The 17,975-nt window shown below is 38.8% G+C and overlaps 2 protein-coding genes across 2 annotated transcripts in view; one reads left to right on the top strand and one right to left on the bottom strand.

The window, feature by feature from the left end:
- syn2b (synapsin IIb) overlaps positions 1 to 17,975 on the top strand; it is a 69,804-nt gene that overhangs the window by 44,041 nt on the left and 7,788 nt on the right. Inside the window, exons 4-9 of the mRNA XM_070901998.1 lie at positions 833 to 989; positions 1,346 to 1,435; positions 14,024 to 14,086; positions 15,592 to 15,734; positions 16,198 to 16,272; positions 17,572 to 17,674. Coding sequence (XP_070758099.1) covers positions 833 to 989; positions 1,346 to 1,435; positions 14,024 to 14,086; positions 15,592 to 15,734; positions 16,198 to 16,272; positions 17,572 to 17,674 — 631 coding nt within the window. The remainder of the gene's footprint in view (positions 1 to 832; positions 990 to 1,345; positions 1,436 to 14,023; positions 14,087 to 15,591; positions 15,735 to 16,197; positions 16,273 to 17,571; positions 17,675 to 17,975) is intronic.
- LOC139282344 (metalloproteinase inhibitor 4-like) lies at positions 3,917 to 12,583 on the bottom strand. The gene is made up of 5 exons (XM_070901999.1): positions 12,445 to 12,583; positions 6,038 to 6,135; positions 5,379 to 5,493; positions 4,483 to 4,607; positions 3,917 to 4,114 (listed from the first exon to the last, which is right to left on the bottom strand). Exons 1-5 carry the CDS (start codon positions 12,581 to 12,583, stop codon positions 3,917 to 3,919), a joined length of 675 nt encoding a protein of 224 aa, XP_070758100.1.

Here is a 17,975-nt window from a genome sequence, read left to right as displayed (position 1 = left end):
CTTTGACCACTCTTGAGGAGTGTTTCTTTAATCTTTTTTATATCACAATTTAGAACAAAACTCCCTGTGAAAGTAGGAGGTGAAATAGTGGCATGTTGGCAGAAAGCAGGTCAGAGAAACAGTTTCGAACATGCAGGTTACACTTGTTTATTCAATTTCCTTTATGAAAGATACTATTAATGTCATAAATAGATTTGCCACTGATATAGTGATGCTTGTAAAGTTATATATTATAAAGTCATATGATTTAAATAGTTGTGTCATTTTAATTGAAGATAATGTGATTACCCTCTTCAAGCTTCATTTACCATAAAATGTCTTCATGTGTTCAGTATGCCAGGAAAATAAGATCCAAAACAGAGTGCTTAGTAAGAATCCCTCACAGATGATGATCTATTCTCAGACGAGAGATATGACCACTCCATTGTCTTTTTTTAGTCTAATTTTAGACATTTATGTGTTCAGACAGGCGTATTATCTCACTGCCACAGCAGCTTCATATGAAAAGACAAATATATCACATTTCACTTGTGGCTTTGTGGGTTTTCCTCTGTATCTCAACCTTTGTTTAATGCCATCTATTCTCCTTCTTCCAAGCAAAAATGCAGGTCAGTGACATCTGCCGAGTGTCTGTATTTATCAAATAACCAGGCTTTGACCCTTTTGTGACACTGTGAAGTGACTCAAGCCAGATTCACGTGATCTAGTTTTTGTAACAACACAAGCTGTGTGGATAAGTACTGATGTAAGTGAGGTACAGTCAAACTAGAAATGTAAATGTATTCTTATCGTCTTTATTTATTCTTTATTCCCTCTGCTGCTCTCACTCCAGGTCTTTCAGGCCTGACTTTGTCTTGGTGCGCCAGCACGCCTTCAGCATGGCCCAGAACGAGGATTTCAGGAACTTGATCATCGGTCTGCAGTATGCGGGCGTCCCTGCAGTCAACTCTCTGGACTCCATCTACAACCTCTGCGACAAACCTTGGGCTGTAAGCAATTTCAGCAAAACTAATTTATACTTGTAACAACCCACACAGTATTTTATTCACTGTACATTACAAAGATGTGGAAAGATGTTGTTAATGGAGCTTGCAGCCGTTAATTTTGTTTTTAATTAAGATCATTTGGAGTCATTTGGATTTTTCAGTCTAATTTGACTTTCTGTGACTCCAAGCACAGTTTAAAAAACACTGTGTGTGATTATTACTATATGATTAATGTGACTGGTCTGTACGGTACTGTATTACATGTTATAATACACATTACACTTACTCAACTACCTTTGTTCAAACTGCAGTTGATTGTATTGCTGTTTCGCTCTGTTTCTTTTCTTCTCCTCCACCAGTTTTCCCAGCTGGTCAATAATCAGAAGAGGCTGGGTTCAGATAAGTTCCCTCTCATTGATCAGACTTTCTACCCCAACTACAAAGACATGGTGAGATTTTCCATTTTTTTATGTTTACACATTGTATATTGTTGGTAACCCTGCAGCAAACTCACACCTCCAAAACAGCAGCTTCTCAACAATCGACCAAATGTCTCCATCAATGATCTTAAGATTTAGATATTTGAATTACTGTGTATTTTGTAGTTTAACTATTTGTCTCTGGGCAGTGAAACATTCTCTAAAAGCAGGCAGAGACAATGTTGTCTGCCAATAACTGTAGATTTCAGGATATGACCGGAAAATAAACATTCATATTTCGTTTTTAATTATTTTCCGAAATCCAATTTACCATATTTCTATTTCTTCATAAGTACTTACACTTCTTTCACGTTTGGTAAAAACAAGTGTTTACCACAAAGCTTAGAATACACATTAAAGAGTAGAAGCACAAATCATGAGTTAACTTCTTCTAAAGTCCCAATTTTCCTTAATTCAATTCCTTGTGATTAGTGTGTGGTACTTTCATGTTTTAATATCTCAAATGCCCTAAGATAAGTATTTTTATCTTTTAGGTTTTCAGAAAGATTACAAAATGAGACTCATATAAAATAACTTGAAAAAAAAACATATTACGATATATTACTCATGAGAAAGGTGAGCTCGCTGATTTTCTTCATGCATTTTACTTCCTATGTTCACTAGAGCCTTTATGACATACTGTATAGGAAAGAGGTGAAGTATAAGAAATGTATACTGTGCTCTGCAGGCACCAGTGTGCTTTTTATTGAGAAATGTGCTTAAACTTCCCTGGTTTGTTGGAGATATTGTGTATTCTGTGATATTCTGTTCAGCAGAAACCCTTGAAATCGTTCAATTTTTTCATTTTCTAACACACTTACTGAAGAGAGGAAAGAACGAGTCAGTGTCACACTATACCATTGAGACATTTTTATATACAATCTTTTTTGGTACATGGAAATAGAAAACTCTATTTAGACAGAAACAGAGACATAAATACAAACCCAAACAATTCTTTCAGTATAAAACAAACGTGAAATTGTTTGATAACGCTTCACTAAAGCCATACAGTTATTATGCATTATTATCATATCAGTCATGAAAATCGAAATTGAATTATTAACATGTTTCAAAGTAGTATTAGAACGTATCAAATTACTGCGTTGTGCAGGTTAAATTGAAATATTTTGTTGTTGAATGTGACCCTAATGTGATCTTTAAATAGTGGCTCATGCATGAAGATAGCGAGTGACAATGCATTTTAATCTGCATGACTTCAGTGAAGCAGTCCAGTAACAAGACAGGGGTCAATTCAGATTTGGGTCTTTTAATAAATGTTGAGTCATTATATTAAATAATGCCTATAAAACAACAATTAAATCACTAATTAGAGCTCATTCATGAATATAAGTTATTCCTCTTTTTGTTGGTTAACATCTTGTGCCAAAGTTTTTACTTGAACTTGAGCGTTGAGAAGAATCCACTTCCTGTTTTTATGGAGTTAAAATAAAGGTGAATTGAACCTTGTCCTGTTACATCATTTCCTCTAAGGAGAGGTGGCTTGGCGTCTACAGGTGGCAGTGCTGTTGTTAAAGCGCTGGATTAGATTTTTGGCACAGGAAATAGCACAGAGTTCAACCAAGGAGACTAAACACACAAAACCACAAGATAACAGCGTCTATGCTACAAGACAAGATCTGGTTAGCCTTTAAAATGTTAATTGTCACTGAAGTACAATATTTACATTCTCAGCAATTTGAGAGTATAAACTGTGATGATGTAGATGTACAAGAATTATGGTCATATATAATTAATGTGTCAGATTTTGTCAAAATTGGGGAATGTCTGGTGTTGCTTTGTTCGATATATATACAGTGCAATTTCATTTGCATGGGACAGTTATTGGATAATATATAAAGGTATACATTTGTAAAGATTTGTTTACAATATGTAAAGTATTTTACTTTGCAAAGAAAGAAGATGGCAGCTTTTTTCCTACTGTTGTTTTACAGTAAATGTCCAACTTCCCTATACTTCTTTCAGTAAACACATAACCTGAAGTACCACATAACTTTTTGTAAGTTATGAGTAAACAAATATGAGGTCTTCAGTATTTGTCAGGGTTATGCATTCACCATCAGGCCATCAGAAATGAAGAAAAGATTCACTCTGGGGTGAATATTTTGCAGTGGATGGTCTGCAGCTATTCTTATTCTGTGAAAAACAGCAAGTGAAGTGGAATGTGTGAGAGCGAGAAAATGAGTCAGAGGAATGCTGAAAGCCCCTGCAGTTTATAAAAATGATCCTAGCATTGCTGTAGCAACCGTCTGAACTCTGCTAACAGAGGCTCAAAGTTGGGTTAAGCTCCCTCGAATTGTAAAATATCAGCCAATCTGTCAATGAAATCAGTTGCTACTTTGCACGCCAAATTTGAGCTACACAAGCAAAAGCAGGAAATGTTTCGTGGGACTCGGGAGTGAAATGAAGTAAAACGAATGTCAGAATTACAGGTCAAGGGTCACTCATGTCCAGGAAGTCTTTCTCAGGTGGAGGGCCACCCCGGTACCAGCTACAGGTCGTGTCAGAGCGGCGGATACAGGCGTACTGCCGAGCCTGCTCCCCATTTAGACTGTTATCCAGCAGCCAGTCAGTCCACAGGCACTCGTTTTCTCCTGTAGACGCACACGGCACTGTGTAACAGGTGTTGATCTGAGGAGAGAAGAGGTTTTGATTCATCTGTTTACTCACTCACTCATATCATTATTTGTTCCTGAGGTTGGCCTCCCCTGTGTTGTGAATAAGAGCTTTGTTGGGGTGAAAGCTGGAAGAATACTGGAGTGTTTCTACAGACACATGATGCTATGAACAAGTGTTGATCGGAGAAAAAGATCACAGCACACTTGAAAATCTTTTGTACTGAAATGGAAAGAAAGTTTGAGCTAGAGTGAGAGATGAGAGGAGTGACCTTTTAGCAAAATCGGCTCTGTTGCTTTGTTTTTTAAGGCATCTCTGAGACAGATCAATGAGTGGGACAAAGATAAATATGTATGAATAGAGAATGAACAGTCCTTACTCACTCTGCATTCACAGCCCATCTGGTATCTATAGTTGAGATTCTTCTTTTGTGACAGTGATAAGTTGTCCCAGGACTCTACCAGGTCACATAGGCCAATAGAAATTCTCCCATCACTCCACATACTTCCTGTTTAGTGACATCACAACACAACCGTTGAGAATGTCATCTTGCGTTCAGCAAATCAAGTTATGTTGCTGTATTTAACAGCCGTAGGCATTATAGTGAATACTAATTTTTAATTATGTTGTTATAAAAACTTTAATAGCAAGCATTAGTTCACAGCTGATATTCGGGGTAAGTTATACAACTATGACCTCCGTAAATATGGCCAATATTTTACAATGTTTTCAAAACATCTGCTTGACATTTTCAGAAATACACATATTTGCTTTCTTGCCAAGAGTTACATGAGAAAATGGATACCACTCTGTACGGTTAGCTTAGCTTAGCACAAACACTTGAATGAGGGGGAAGCAGCTAGCCTGGTTCTTGGTTTTCGTATGGATTTTAAAAAAAAAGCGATATAAGGTGTTCATTAGTAAGCTTTAGAGGTGCTGGAATGCAGATTTTGTTACCTTTGAACAGAGCCAGGGTAGCTGTTTCCTCCTGTTTCCAGTCTTTATGCTAAGCTAAGTTAACCAGCTGCTAGCTGTAGCCTCATATTTACCGCAGTGGTGTTGATCTTCTCATCTAACTCTTTGCAAGATAGCAAATGTGTGTTTCACAAAATGTCGAACTATTCCCTTGGAAAAGCCGTTTCCTGCCACTATTGCTCCACTGTATATCTTATGGAGAACAACACTGCACACAAACTGTACGCAGCCCGCCTTTTGTTGCACTGTGTGCTGCTTTTTCCTACTGAAAGTGAATACATGAACTGACCACTGCATACTGTACCTGAGAGCAGATACCCTGCTTTATTGTTGGAGTCCAGTTTGACTCCACACAGTGAGGAGAAGACTGGAGTGTACACATACTGGATATCCTTGGCCTTGTCAAAACCTTTGAACATCTGGACACAGAGACATGCAGGGAGAGAGTAGAGAAGTTCTACTTATAAGCCTGGCCTGAAAAATTCAATATATATGCAGAATATGCAGGAATAATAACAGGACTAGAACAACTTTAATATATCCCCAACATATAGCATACTGTGCCTTTATGCCTCAGTCAACTCTCAAATGTAGAAATTAAATTGGCTGTAAATCAAAAAATATACATTTAGGATATTTAGCAGACACTCAGCAGCTTATTGTCCTGTTCAGAGTTCATTATTTACACCATAAGGTCAAGTAGAGACAGACATTTGCACACATTTGGACCATCTGAACCGCACCTTTTCTTGTGTTTGAATGTTGTCAACCAGAGGCACATTTCAGACATTTGTTACAGAACTGATTGTTAGTGCAGCATGCATCATAATTTGTTTACATTTCCTGACAGATGTAGCCAATACCCACATAAACCATACAGCTATACACAGCCGCATAAACAGTAGCAACTGATGTATGTCTGCATCAGCAGCAGCAGCTGTTACTGTCGTCCAGAGATCTCACCTTGATCATTTTGATTTCATACTGAATCATCTTCATGTAAGGTGAGGAACTGTTGCTAGGCGACACAATCTTCTCTCCAGAGATTTTTGCCCTTATCACTGTTAGAGAAAAAAAAACACAGAAAAGGAAAGGAAGATTAGTTGACATGTCAAATAAATACAAGAGGCGAGATAAGAATGTGATTTATATGCCAGAGACAGTGGAAAACATTCTGAATTATGCATGTGTACGATCAATAAACTACAAGCTTTTTCCTTCTCTCTAGTTCTTAAACTGTTATCTGAAATAGATAGATAGATAGATCGATAGATAGATAGATAGATAGATAGATAGATAGATAGATAGATAGTGTAGCAGTCCCTCTCAACAGTGATACCGGATGTGTCCCTTCTCTCCTCTGGGAGGGAAATCAAAACCCACATGGAATAACAAGTAGCTCTCTGCTTGCACACTCCCATCAACCAACTCCACACACACACACACACACACACACACACACACACACACACACACACACATTTAAGTATATATATACCACACCACACGCACACTTACTCAAGCCAAACCATTTCTGGCGCAGAAGTGACTTCACATTATTTTATCCCATACTGTAAATCAAGGAGAAGGAGTAGCAGCATAATTGGTCTGCGGTTCTCGACAGGAAGGTAACAGTGAAGTCGTATAATTTTACAACCTCTCATTTAGAGACAAAATACTCATTATACTTAAAATATTATTAATGTTGAATGTTTTACTCACACAGACCACAACATGCAGTCCGTGCTGTGCCAAATCAAACCTTGTTATTACAGACTCATTGCTAGAGAACTACTTTTTTCCTTCCATCAAACCCATGAAAACTGCACGTTTAGACATCTGCATTACTCATTATGTTAACTGACAAATTAATTTCACTGTCAAACATTTGCTTTAAAGTAATAACACTGCTGTAGCTCAATCAATCAAACATAATTAAGTTTATTATTATCATAGCTTTCTCTCAGGTTACCTCTGATATATCCAATCACAAAGTCCTGCGCAGTGACTTATGGTAGACAGCTACATTAACTATGCAGCCAACAGACGAGCAGTGGCACCACAGTAGAGCAATGCATAGGGTACTTATCAGAAAATGTTATATGGTTGAAACTGTATTAAGGCTGTAGTAAGAGGGATACTCCATATATAAAGAATATGGATGGTGTGTTTGTCTGCTCTAACGTGAGCTGCAAATATAAGCATGTCCGACTAACTATAGTTTGGTACCTACAGTAGTAACTTAGTGTTATGTTGAAGGCCAGGCCATTTCATACAACATTATTTTGTGGGGTTACAGGTAACATTATAAAAAGCCCCGTTCACGAGCACATCCACAATGGGAGCTGGTCTTTCGAACTACAGGGTTTAGGATAACGTTAGCAGCTCTCTCGTGCTTATTGAATTTGGGGAAGGTTACTCTCTTGTAACTCCGGGCTAACCTGTTATCCAAGACAGCGTTATGTTTGCCAAACACATTGGTTATTCCTCAACTTAAAATCCCTTTCTCTTGTAACGTTAAAATTGAAAGATACCCTGTGAAAATGAATGCAAAAGCAGAAATATAAAGCTGAGAAAGCTAAGCAGCTAAACCAGCTAATGTTAGAATTAACATAACATCATAACAAATGCGGTGAGCTGGAAATAATAACCTTTCTTTTGTCGACAACCATATGAAATCAAGGACCGCTTCAAATATTACTAAAAATTTCAAGTGGCAAATCTGCCTCCTTCATCATTGTAATCTGCATCATGTGGTTTGCAAGAAGGTCAAGCTTGTCAGGTGTAGCAACAGGGGCCCATTTTGTAATAATCAATGTTTTATACTGCTGATTACATGTATAATAAACAACATCAATTCAATGTACTGATTTATTGTTTGACCTGTGAGCAATGAAATGCAATAAGCAGCTTGTATTGGCCATTAACACTGCTACATAACTGCAGCCCTGTAAGCCCTGAAAGAAAGAAAGAGAACGGAAGAAACAGAGAGGCAGAAATGGAACAAGTGACCTTGGTATAACCATGAAAGAAAGAGAAAAGCTACAGTATAAGAAAGAGAGAGAAAGTATGACCCAGCACCCCTCCAAGCCCTCACCCTCTCACACAGCTACGCAAACCACCCCCTTGTTTTTGCTTTTCGCTCATCACATAACTACACCACGGTTTTGTGTGCTGGTGAGAAGAGGAAGAGCTCAGTGTGTTCTGTGAAATTGGTTCAAGAGAAAAAGAGACTTATTTTGTTAGTCAAACACGCAAGAAGAACAAAAGGCAGGCAGACAAACAAATACAGACAGACAGGAAGTTAATGGGAACTTGTCTGAAGTGTTATAGGTTAATTAGAGTGCACTGCGTCGCCCACAGCGAGACAGCTGGTCCAGCGACGTTCACTTTATAGAAAATGTCAGAGAGCACAACATTCTTGCTCGGTACAACTTTGATATACTTCGTTCTTATACTGCATAATTCATAGCTTGAGGCTCAAATAGACCGTGGCAGTACATCTGAAAACATCAGACCTGCGCCCGTCTGTAGAATAATACAGAAGTGTTCTAGATGATAAGGTTATCCAAGAGAAGAAGAACTCATCTCGAGGTTATTCAAAAATGAAGGGGCGAAAAGAACAGGATAGACTAAAGGAAACTTTTCTCCTGACCTATGATATGTTACAAACAAGTAGATATAAAATGTTATACTTTGCATTACACTTTACAGTGTCTGACCTCACGAGGACACAACTGCCTGTAAACTCACCTACACTCATGTAGCTGTGACCTGAAAAATGCATGCAAAGAAGTAGAGCTCAGTTTGATTAATTGGTTAGTACAAAATGTTGCATGCAGGACTAATACTTGTAATTAGAGCCTGACAAATTCAATACAATACAATACAATGTTTAGGCTGATACCGATATTCATATTCAAGAGACAAAGCTGCCAGTATATGTTGTAATAACTGCTTGTTTGACGATCGAATAGCTTCAGAAGGCTGTCATGCTCACTACGCAGAAATACTGTACCAATGATGAGTATCATATCATTGCCCTCTTTGTTCAGTTCAGCTCTTTGATCTGCAATTCCTTTAGCAAAAAGAAACATATCTGAAAGTAGACGAAGTGCTTTGGCAAATTAGTCGCCCCACTTAAACCTTCTGAGCAGAATAATGGGTCTATGTGGCCTATTAATGGTAAGTAATATACCAATGCCTAACCGTGCTCTGTGTAAGGATCAAATAGTTGGCAGTCTGAGTATTGGCTGTATATCAGTGCAACATGGAAGAGGACATAAGTTGCTATAGCCAATAAACCAAGAATAGTACAGTCATTTTTCATTACAACAGATCAGAGATTTTAATCATTTATGTAGAAACTGTTCCAGATAGTTTTTGGGCAGTGATTGTACATTAAGTGTAGAAATTACATGTAATAATTGAAGAGCAAAACTCATTTTATTCCAAGTGTGTTGTCTCTTCCTAAAATGATTCTCTTGGCCCAGATTCTCTGAAATGTTTACCCCCCGCCTAGACATCTTTGAACTGTGCAGGCTAAGTTACCCACTCAATTCAGTTGCTGCAGCTGTGTTATGAACAGGAACTGCACGCCTGCAGAGTGAGAGTGGCTGTACATCTGCCTCACAGCTACATAACCAAAGAGAAATATTGCAAACTTGTACCATGAGAACTGATGTAGTAAGTAACCCCCCTCCCTGATGAATCGGCACCCTTGTCATGCTCACAAAGCTGGACTGTCAGCGGGCTTTCACACTGATATTGTTAGTATGCAGACCATTAGACCAAGCCTATAGACATGGAAATGAAGTGGGGAGAGAGAGGGAAAGAAAGAGAGAGAGATGGAGTAGGCTGTGTTGGCATGGCTTGGCCTCCGTCCAACACACACACACTCACACTCATACACACAATCTCAAATACACAAGCATGGACCAGGGAATCGTCCAAGGTTTGTCCAGATGGGATATTACTCAGATGTACAGCTTTATTCAAGGGGCTTATCGACTCTGACAACACTGTCAGGTCAACTAAAGGCCACCACCAGCCTATCCTTAGAAAACAACCCGGACAGTATAATCACAGGTGCCACCAAATGAAAAGTTTGCATTCAGTGTAAGTGAGGGATTTTCCTTATTTGTTATTCATGGGTCCAGAAAGTTGCATCCCACCTGAAAGGAACCACTGACTCTTGTGCTCATACATTTAAAACTAAACACAGACCCGAGACCCGAGCATACCCTGAGGAAATGAGATCCAATTACAAAAGAACCTGTGGTTAATTGACCATTCGTGAAGCCCCGCCCCCCCATAGTTACCGTTGCTATGCCTTTCAAGCTTTCCGTTGTTGCACAGTGCATATATGTAGTTTACAATGATAATGGTGGCAGATTTACCAGTAGAAATTCTCGGTCATTTTTGAAACAGTAACAATGGGTCCTTGATTTCACACAGAGGTAGACAAAAACAGTCCCTCAATTCTAGCTAGTAACCGTCAATTTGGCCAGCTGAAATGACAACTGTCGCTAGCACATTTCATCGTTGCGAGTTAGCTAATGCAGCTAAAATAGCTAATGTAGCTAAAATAGCTCCATGAGTTGGTCGAAAACTCCTTGACAAACGAGAACCACGTAAATGGGTTTTAAATATGTGCCGGAGTAGAACTAGTTCGTTCTGGTATTACACGCAGTACAATATGTAATTTAACATCAAACTATTATTTTGATAGTTATGACATTTTATGCTGTATTGTTTGTATTTTCAAACCGTATGTTTCACTTTTAACTAGAGAAAAAGCTTTGAGGATGAGGACTATGTGTTTAACGTAATGCTATCTCGGGTAACGACTGCTGTGTGTTGCTGGAGTGTTTCCTTCCCCAAATTAGTAGCAAACAGTCAATTGGAATCCATTTTGTTTGGGTCCAGTGGTTCAACTGAGAAAAAGTGGTTCAACATGTCACGTTGGCTAATGAGCTGCATTACTTTGATTCAAATACACTTAGTTTCAGTTTTTGAATGTCCCTACATGATTTACATGATAGTAACACGCAGCATGCAATTTGTGTCTTATGTGACCAATGAAAATGACAGAAAAAAAGACGGTTATATAAACTTGGACCCAATGCTTTACCAGCATAGACCAGAAAGCCTAGACTGAGGCCTGGTTCAGATCCATTCCAGTCTAACTCCAGTCTGACTTTGCAATGTCAGGCCTGTATGAAAACCTCAAATTATTCAGTTGGAGAAAACAGAATAATCATACTTACAGGACTTCCATCTCACTCTTGACACACTTCATATGTAAAACTCTGTCCTAAAAACATTGCCCCAAATACTCTCATTGTGTTCTCATAACCCAGATCTAATTTGGTGTTATGGCCTCCATTTCATACTGACTATTTTTCGAGACACATTTTCAGAGTACTTTGAAGGAGTTGACCCTCTCTAAACCTGAAGAGTTTAGAGAGGGCCAATTAGAAAACAAGACTTAAATACAGTAAAAGCAAGTTCTTCGTCTACTTTCTCTTTCTGTCTGTCTCTCTCCTCTGCTGGAGTGTAACCTTTGACAGAAGCACATACTCCAGCTTTCCACAGTCTGGAGCCAAGTACTCAAAGTCAGAGAAGAGTGTTGGTTTTGGCCTCTGCTTAGACAAGAAAGAACTGGATGATGGGGGGCGTCAGACAGCGAGACAGACAGACAACCCGACAGAAAGACAGACAGACAGATAGACAGATAGAACTTGGTGCTGACTGGTTTTTTTTTAGGGTTTGTTTTTCTGTGATTGAGAGCAAGAGGACTCAAATATGTGACTACAAAAAACAGATAGCAAATGATAAATAATAAAATAAGGCCAGTCAGAGAAACATGTATGTATGTGCACATATTTCTTATGAATATTCTAAAATAATCAAAATGTTATAACAGATATTAATCAATGATCAGTCCACTACACTAACATTTTGTATAGCCTTTCTATATAGCGCTTTGATAAAGTGGACGGTTGAATTTCTCTGCATAGATAATTTCTATGAATACAGTTGTAACAAGCCACAATAATAAATCTTTTATTTTCAATTAACTAACATGAGAAGCTCAGCCCTGAAGGTCAATTGATTAGTTCTTGTCACAGTGGGTTTACACTGTAGATTGAAATGTTTTCCCTCTGAGAAAATCTAATTAAGTTGATCAATAAGCCAAATCATTGTTCAGTTAGTTAAGAAGGAGGGCCAATCCTCCCATTTTAAAATCATACACCTCTTTTGGGTTATTGCATTCAAAGTCTCAATTTCTGTCACTATTATTAAATACAGCAACTTTTATGTTCTTAACTTTTATCTGAGTGAACAGATAAAAGTTGTTAACTTACCGATCTCAGCGCTGCAGAATAGCTGCTGTGGGTGTGCTGGGTGGCAGCTACATCCCTCCACAACTTCCTCCATGCCTGCACCAAGCAAAAGGAGCACCCAGAGCCCCAGACACGCACTCCGCTCCTGGGACATGGCCATGATGACTCTGGCTGCCTCTGACCGCTCCACCACTCGATAAACACTCGGCAACCTCTTCTGATCCTGTTAAGTTCCGCGGGAAAGCAAATCAGGCCGAGCAGTCAGCAACGGGGGAGAAGGATAAGACAGTAGAGCTGAAGTAGTAAGATGAGCTCTGCTGAGCTGAAAGGCAGCTGTGGATAGAAATGTTTTCATAAATTTAAAAATCTTAAATTAAGCTGGAGCAAATAACTTGAGTTGAAGGGAAAGCTGGTGCTGCTGCTCTCTCTGTCTCTCTCTCTCTCTCCCTCTCTGTAGACAACACACAGAGAAACTTACAATAGTTGGATCCCCTCACACTCTGGTCTTGAATGCTGAGAGGGTCGCACACAGGGAGCCTCTTATGTACTCAACAATTTAGGGACAGCCTCCTCAAACGCAGCACAAAAAAAAAAAAAAATACCATCCTTTGCCTCTTCTTACCCTCTTTTGATGTCCTCCCTCTTCTCCCATTGGCTGCCGTAAGTGTATTCATGCAGTTAGTCATGAAAATTATGGCTGATTAAAGTATAGTTGGGCAGGTTTGGGAAGCACAGATTAAGCACAGATTAACCATCCAAAAACAATGCTTTTAAATCATTTGAACAAGTTTTTTTTTTTTTTTGGTAAAATTGGTGTTGTGCTTTTCAGATGCAGCTTGTGCAGCATCTGAGTCATAAATGCAAATGATGATTAAAACAATTACTGTTGACTAGTGTTCAGTCGTAGAGTACAAGTATTGCCGTATTGTGGGAAATGGAGCAGTGTCATGTCAAGACAACACTCAAGACTGAAAGAAAACCTTTAGAGAACAACAAATAGAAAGAGAATTAAATGAAAGAAGGCAGCTCTGACATTGGACAAATTGGAGGATTATCACTTGATGCTGTAGTTCACTCCAGATCTACAGAGCGTTTTAGCAACTTTCAGCTCATAGTTTTGGTTTTATGGCCCTCAACTTTACTTTTGGTTCACTCATGAGCAGCAGCAGGCAGCTGTTTTCAGCCAAAAAAGCTCTGATAAAGCCACTGTGCACTACCTGCACAGCCCCAAACAGCAGACAGACAAAGTTAGCAAGTAGCTGGTGAACACTGTGGAGCTTTTACCAGCTGAAGAGCCAGATATTTAAAAGATGTTAGTAAAAACCGGTCTATCATTTGTCCAGTGGCCAGAAACATGACTAATGCTAATGCTGCTCTGTGTAGGCAATTGTTTGCTAACACGTTTGTCATATCAACTTCATAAGGTGATAATATGTATGCGATAATATATGTACATAGTATGATGATATGTGATATTATGTATGTTGTATTAACAGCTTGTTGTGCTGCCCCCAAGTGGACAGAAATCAACACCGATTTAAATCTTACTGTCAATAAATCAATAATAATTCCACCGCTTTCTCTTTCTGTTACTTTTCAGATTACAACACCCAGTTTCCCAGTAGTGGTGAAGATCGGACACGCCCACTCTGGAATGGGAAAGGTAATGTTGCTCCTCTCCTCTCACAAGCTGCCAGAAGTTAATTTTGCCATTTTACAGTTACTTTACTAACTTTAAATGCTAAACCGAGTGATCATCTAAATACTTGAAAGATTCGCCCGGAAATTAGCTAACATTCAAGAAGTAGTAATGATCAAATGATACAGGTTTCAATGGAAGTATTAGTGAAGTGGGGAAAATAGCTTCATGTTGGACCCACCCATTAGACTTGCATCATTTGACAAATTGCCATTGGAAAGTGCTATAAAACCCCTTTGTGTGCCTCGAGATAGTTGAATGGTTTACACTAAGCACCGCCACATCTGGAACCACATCGTTTGTACTATGTAATGCTTTCCCTGATATACACTACCACTTAATTCTCCGTCCTCTGTTTGTCTCTTATCTGTTTTTGCTTATCCTTTCCTCCTTTCATGACAGCAGCACGTCCTTTTATGTTCTCCCTCAGTCCTCCTACTCCTGCCTCTCATTGATTGACAACTGTGTTAATATTTTCGAGGTGAAATCTGATTGAAGTGTTTATCCTCTTTCTACCACTCCACATCGATCCACCACACATCATTTCCCTGAACTGCCCAATCTGATATTGTGTTATTGTCCACTCTCTCTGTCTAACTGGGCCTCTTATCAGCCTGTACGTTTCTGCCCTCCTTTATCCTACCATCACATCTCTTACACACCTGCATTGTGTGTGACAGTACTACAAATGCAAGAACAGCATCCTATATGTTTATATTTTTCAGACCACTGACCCTTTGTGCATGCTTGAAAGAATAGTTTGACATTTATTTATTGCAGAGAGTTAGATGAGAAGATTGACACCACTCTCATGTTTGTACACTTAATATGTAGCTGAATCCAGCAGGCGATTAGCTTAGTTTAACATAAAGCCTGGAAGCAGGGGGAAACAGCTAGCCTTGCTCTTTCCGAAAGTAACAGAAATCTGTTGTTTTTGCATTTCAGTTTTGTACATACACACAAACAAACAAGATATGATGTGTTCATTAGGGAGCTTTAGAGGTGTTGGTAGGCAGAGTTTTTACCTTTGCCAAGCTAGCTGTTTACCCCTCCTTCCATTCTTTATGCTAAGCTAACTGTTAGCTTAATCATATTTAATGTACAGACACAAGAGTGGTATCAATCTTCTCATCTAATTCTCAGCAAGAAAATGAACACTGAACCACTGTTTTAATACACAAAAAAACATTAAAGGTTCGTGCAACCTGCAAATCTTTAAAAAACTGTTAAAGAAAAATTGAAAAGTGAAGAGGCTGTCATATTAGGCTTAAACCTACAGTATGGAACTTGTTTGAATTGTCACCTAAAGCCAGAGTTCAGTTTTTGTACAAATTCTTGAACAGTTATAAGACGCAATACTGTTTAACCATACATAAAAAATATCTCTATACTGGAATATACAGTATATAGCCTACTGTACCCTTACTTTAAATTAATGGTGTTTCTTTTTTTGTGTTATTCCTCTGTAGGTCAAAGTGGACAATGTGAGTGACTTCCAGGACATCGCAAGTGTGGTGGCCATCACTCAGACCTACTGCACCACAGAGCCATTTGTAGACGCCAAGTACGACATCAGGGTCCAGAAAATCGGCGCTGACTACAAAGCATACATGTATGTGTTGTTCTTGTTTATTATTTGGTCTTCCATATATTGTGTATGTTCATGTGTGTACAATATGCACATTTTGTGTGTGTTACACATTATTATTATTCTGGGCTCACAACGAGTGCATCAGAAGGCAGAGAACAGCGACATGCATACATTTGCTTTAACAGAACATAAACCTAGCAACGTAAAATGTAAAGTCCTCATTTAACCCTTATGTGCATGGGTGTTTATTCAAACATTCCTACATACCACGGGTCTTTAGCGACCGTATAAACATTTTAGAGAAAAACATTAGAAAAACAATGCTTTTTATAATTTTTGACATGTTGGCTTTTTACCAAAAGTTAGTGCTGAAGCCACACCCCTCTTGCTAAAGGGTAAATCTCTCTCGCCTGTGTTTGTCATTTCTACAAGTGAAGGTTGGTGTCTGTTATAATTTAACGCACAATTTTCTCTTCTTTTCCAGGCGAACATCCATCTCTGGTAATTGGAAGAGCAACACCGGATCTGCCATGTTGGAACAAGTAGCCATGACTGACAAGTGAGCACCGCTTCCACATTAGTGATGCTCAGGCTCACGTGTTATGTCACAGTTGGTCACAATACACTCACAGTAGATTCATTCAGCTGGAAGCAATTCACATGGGTAAACACACAGATGTTTGGAAATCAGTTGATGTTTATAGTGGACTGATGCTGCACTGTGCATTTAGTTTTGTGTGTGTGTCATGTCTTTGTACACATACAAAGACAGGAAGTGCAGTTTCTGTTAGTTTACTTTGTGATAACACGGAGTTTTCCTTTGTTGAAGGCTAAGGACATTTTCCCCTTTTCACGTTGACCTACCATAACTCATGGCATAAATCTGGATTATACACCTTTTTCAAAGCATGTATATTGCCGTGCCACAGCAGGAAAAGCACAGGTGTAATTAATAACATTAATAATACATGCTGGCTCACTGGCAGGCTTACAGAGACACCAAAATGGAACAGAGCCGTCATTAATGTTAAGCTTCAACTGTGCTTTTTCTGCTATAACCAGTGAAAAAGGGTCAGCTGTAAAAAGATATATTGTCATATATACAGTAAGGGAATCAAGTGGTATGGTTTGTAGTGTTGTTGCTGCACCAACATGTACAACTCCATTAGTATATAAAACATTACCAAAGTAGTAATTTTCCTTTTACATACAGTGTCTGATTCGTCAAACAATTTTTAGTTCAATTTGCTAATGTTTGAACTCTCCAAACCTTACACTGCCACACTTACACATGCCCCCACAGAATGAGGTATTCAACACTTTTGTCAATTTTGTCAATCAGTAAATCTTCACGTCATGATGCAAAACCAAAAACCATTAAAATCAGAAAAGGCTTCTTTAATCTATGACAGCTAGTTACAGAGTACAGTACAGAAACGTTAAACCTTATAAATGTGAGCTAAAATTGTTTGGTGAATCTGACCCTGGAGACAAAGTTGTACATTATCCTTTTAGTCAGTATTGATGTGTCAGTTTTAGAGAGAGAGCTAGAGAGGTTCTGTAATAGGTTTACGGTCAGAATAACTGCCCTGAAGAGCAACATTTGTGCTGAAGTGAGTAGTAGTATAAGTATATTTATAGTAGTATAAGTCAATATTACTGATAAAGTAGTGTGCAAGAACAAAACTTTTTACAGTCAAATACCTGCAACTCTTCGTGACCCAGCTCAAGTGCCAACTTTGCAACTTAGCAAAACAATTATACACACAGTAATGGTACCCAATGTGATTTTCTTTTTAGTTTCCTGTAAACAGATTATGACTCTTTGTAGACCTAATCCAGCTTCCCTCTGTGACAGGTATAAGCTGTGGGTTGATACCTGCTCAGAGATCTTCGGAGGGCTGGATATCTGCGCCGTCAAAGCCATCTGTGGCAAAGATGGTAATGACTACATTACTGAGGTGAGAAAAACACATAAAGACGGGAGGGAGGGATGGAAACTTAAAGGAGATAGAACATCCAAACAGTCCACAAGGCACTAAATCAGTTGCCATATTATAATTGCATCGCTGTATATATTGACTCCTGCTTTTTGTTTGCAAACTCCCACCGTGTTGCCATCCGCCTGGGGGCCTTATGTTTCATAAGAGTACTAATAAGGTTTTCGAGTCTTAAAATTAGCATGTCTGGCCTGATTTACACTGATAGGGCCTTTGATTGTCTGGCTGGGAATAAACTGATTGAACGCAACCTGAATACACA

This window comes from Enoplosus armatus, chromosome 3 (assembly GCF_043641665.1).
Source record: "Enoplosus armatus isolate fEnoArm2 chromosome 3, fEnoArm2.hap1, whole genome shotgun sequence".
Lineage (NCBI taxonomy): Eukaryota > Metazoa > Chordata > Actinopteri > Centrarchiformes > Enoplosidae > Enoplosus > Enoplosus armatus.
The sequence above is the reverse complement of the archived record's forward strand: the minus strand, read 5'-3'. Positions and strand labels throughout refer to the sequence as shown.